This window comes from Charadrius vociferus, unplaced genomic scaffold (assembly GCF_000708025.1).
Source record: "Charadrius vociferus isolate BGI_N301 unplaced genomic scaffold, ASM70802v2 scaffold806, whole genome shotgun sequence".
Lineage (NCBI taxonomy): Eukaryota > Metazoa > Chordata > Aves > Charadriiformes > Charadriidae > Charadrius > Charadrius vociferus.
In genome coordinates this window covers 1772202-1776174 of record NW_009649038.1, presented here as the reverse complement: position 1 = coordinate 1776174, position 3973 = coordinate 1772202, and the positions used below count along the sequence as shown (strand labels likewise).

The window sequence follows — 3973 nt, the reverse complement described above, 5'->3', positions numbered from 1 at the left end:
GGGGGAAGGGGGCGGAAGTTCAGTGTGAATGTTCCCATAGCCATGCATAATTAAAAAAAAAAAAAAAAAAATAAAACAACAACCAAGCCCTTAGAAATATCAAACTAAAATATTAACTTTTCAACAACTCTGGCTTTCCCAGAGGTGACTTTTTCATTCCTTTCAATGCAGGTGATGTGTAGGTAAGTGTCTGTCCCTGTCATTTGACTGTTCATTTTCTAGGAAAAAGAAAATAATGGCCTTGAAGCATGAAGTTTGTTCTTGCTTTTGTTGACTCTGGTTTTGTTCCCTAGGTTGGCTGACTGTAGGACCCACCCTCACAAACAGCAACTTCAATGCAGAAACATATTCTTCATACTTCACAGCTCCAAATTCCCACCTGACTGGCTGTACCGAAGAGATTGAGAGACTTCGGCCCAAGTCACCACCACCCAAGTCCAAGTCTGACCGGGGTGGTGGTGCTCCAAGGGGAGGAGGAAGAGGAGGGACTTCAGCAGGCCGAGGAGAAAGGGGCAGAGAGAGGAACAGAACTAACTTTCGGGGTGAGAGGGGTGGCTTCAGAGGGGGACGTGGAGGTACTCATAGAGGCGGCTTTCCCACCCGCTGATGACTGTTGAGTAATCGCTTCTTCCCCCAGTCATATGCCTCATCTCTGAATCTTTTTCTTAGTCTTGGTTTTGCTAAAGTGAATTATTCTGGGAACTCAAACTAGATGACTTTTAAAATTGTTTTTGGTGCAAGCAGTTACAGATAGTCTGCCTTGCAGTGACCAGCCTGGCACATCACCTCACCTGGCAGCACTAGACTCAGCCTCCTGACAGCTTCTATCTGTCAAAGCAGAGAGCACCATCTCTTCAAACCATGGATACGACTGGTGAGGATACTTGCTCTTCCCTTATGAAACTTGCAAGTTGTGGGCTCTATTAACGGTGATTTTCTCCACAACACGGATTCCTCCTCCTTCTTTGGTTCAGGTTTGGACTGACTTGAATTAATGTGATGGAGTGGGCATGAAATGCAGTTCTGAATTGCATGACCATAGCAGGCTTACTCTCTTATTCAGGGAAGGAAAAGTGCTGTGTCTATGTTGACACCTATTTTAACTTCTCTGAAACCAAGGAGCAAATTGAATAAATAGAATTATATTTTTTCTTATTTGGTTTAAATTTCCCAAATTATTCCTGGGAATAGGGAACGAGTTTCTTTTTCATTTGTGGTGTATATGCACTCACTTTTCATGTCTGTAGTGGGGAGAGTGGCAATTGCGTGCAGTCATGTGTTGTGCGTCCTGGAAAGCAAGAAGCTGTGCATTTATATGTGGTCCAGAACTTCTACATAGGTCTGGATTGCTTCTCGAGTAGGGATTTTCACCCAACATCTGCTCATAATGGCCTCGTTCTTTGGTAGGGAGAACCAGTTTTATTGCAGAGCAATTGCAATATAAGTAGTAGAAAGACCTCATTGGAGGTTGTATTGGAAATGTGAGGCGGTGTTGCAAGAGTGAGCACTTCCTGAAACTAATCACTTGGGTAAGGAGGGCGCAGTAATCCAACTGAGTGTTTGGCTTTGCCTGTGGAGGTTATGTGCATTGGAAGTAGACTCTTGGTGATCCACACCAGAGAGCAGTGTGAAAAGAAAGCGATTCACTGTGGTATGTACAGTACTTGGTAGACTGAACAAACCTGGCCATTGAAGTCTCAAAATCTTAGGTGTTGGAAAATTGGCTTTTAAGTCTTAAATGTTTCTCTGTTGAAACCTAGCTTTTAAATAACTGTCCTGTAAAGTAGTGGATTATTAAACTTGTTTAACAAAGCTAATGTTGAAATATTTTTCTTAATGTTTTGAGGGCTTGTTCTCCTTAAAGTTTTGGAATTACTCAGTTTTACTCTGGTTTCCTCCTTACTATTGTAAAAGAGCAGGGGGGAGTAACTGTTCTTTTGGGGCACAAAAGCTTAGCATGGAAACTTCTAGGGCCTGGTCAACTTCCAGGCCTTGGTAGGAGGCTTGCTAAGGGACTGCTACAGTGCAAATGACTCACCCACTGTTTACATTCTGTTTCTTCCTGTGTTATGTTTGCACACCTGAAGAGCGACTGGATTTCAGGAGGGGGTGTTTTGTGGGTTGTGCTTATTTGACTGTCAGTGATCTCAGCCGAAGACTACTTGGAACAGCAATTGATAAAACTGATGCGCCACAGTAAGAAAACTCTTTCCTGATTTTGCCCTAATCACGTTCTTACTCAAAAAGTAAATACTGGAGACACTTAACCTTAGGAAGGTTGTTTTTGTGCCAGTGACAAATCTTCTTTTTCTTTTCTTCTCAGTTAGTCGAAAATGTTAATTCCCATTTCCCCTCTTTAATTATATGTCCATAGCTGATAGTTCAACACGTGGGCTACTCTTAATATGGAAGGTTAGGCTACACTGAAAAGGAGCCTCAAAAATAACCAGTTGAGATGTGCGTCTGTACCAGCTTGCAGAAGGTGGGGTGCTGCTCAAGACTTCAGTGACTTGGGAAATAAATTGCACATGGTCTTGTTTAAAAAAAAAAAAAAAATACTCCCAAATAAATCCCTCTTGAGTGTGCAGTTAGGTTCCTCTTTTTCTCCCTCAAAGCTGAAATAGCTAAAGTGGTGTAGGGGAAAAAAGAATACCGCTCCAGAGAGTGCTAGATTAGATCTGTGTGGATGGGCCAGCTTCACAGGGAAGTGTAATATACGTGTTGTTAATAAGCAACTGACCGTACTCTTTTAACTGAGGTTAATGCACAAGGAAACAGAACTTTCTACGTGTCCTCTATGAAGAAAGATACCTGATGGTCATAATCTGAAGGTGGTGTTTCAACAGTGATAGATTGCCTGTAAAGGTAAGACAGTAGTGCATGGGTGTGTGCACCCAAAGGCTTGGTGTTGCGTGTTTGTGGAAATGATACTTAGAAAATACTGTAGTAAGACACTGTTCCCCCCCCCCCCAACTCCCCTCCCCCCAATTATACAGTAAAAACATCTGGTCGTTTTTTTAATCACTGTTGATTTGGACCATATCTAAAGTGGTGTCTAGAGATTAAAAGCTTTTAATTTGATTACTGCTTGTCAATTTTCTCAGTTGTAATGCTTTAACAGAAGGAGTAGTATAATGCTCATGATCAGTGAACTGATGAATATTTCATTTACCACAAGTAAATGAAGATTTATTTGAGCATGCTGTCCTTGAAGATAAAAAGCTTAGCAAGTTTCTTCCTTCCCAATTTTATTAAATGCATAATGCCACCAATCTGATTTGGGATGCCTGTCTAGATCTTGTTATGTCTTTGCATTCTGGAAGAGGCTTGTGGTACTTTGACTGTCTTACACCCTATATGAATTAAGTGAGGGATTTGACAGTAACACTGATAAGATACTCAGGATGTCTTAGCATTTAGCTTCAAAGGGATTTCAAGACATCAGTCAACTGTAAATCATTGTGTGTAAATCCAGCCATCAGGTTGAGAAGTCTTTCTTCTTTCTGACACTGCTGGTTATACGAAGTTGGTTGAAAGGCTGTATGTGCTGTGTAGGTGTGGAATGATTACTAAAAATGATCGATAATACAGCATTGGTCACACATTAAGGAAAGGTATAAAATCAAAAGGCTTCTAGGGTAAGGCACAGCCGCAGCTGGTATGTGAAGAATCCCCATTCCCTGTACAGTATTGTTTGCAAAGCAACGCAGGGAGTGTAGACTCCAAGGCCGAATCCCGTGATAATCCAGCAAACATGGGAATGAGATGGCACCACAGAAGAAAAACAGTGCGAAGGATGGGACAGAGCGGAGACACTACGGCTAAAACCCTGTGATAAACTGGGGGCTTGGGGACCAAATAGGGCCCTCAAAGGTCTTATAGAACTGATAAACTGTCTACTTGTTACCCTGAGCCAACAATCTGTCACTTTTTTTGACAAAATGCTGTCCTTTAGTGAACTTTGCTCATTATA

The 3973-nt window shown here is 41.8% G+C and overlaps 1 protein-coding gene across 1 annotated transcript in view; it reads left to right on the top strand.

The window, feature by feature from the left end:
• The window catches only part of METTL14 (methyltransferase like 14), a 22438-nt gene extending 21638 nt beyond the window's left edge, over window positions 1-800 (top strand). The window contains exon 11 of the mRNA XM_009887902.1: window positions 294-800. Coding sequence (XP_009886204.1) covers window positions 294-607 — 314 coding nt within the window. The 3' untranslated portion in view covers window positions 608-800. The remainder of the gene's footprint in view (window positions 1-293) is intronic.
• The last annotated feature ends 3173 nt before the right edge of the window (window positions 801-3973 follow it).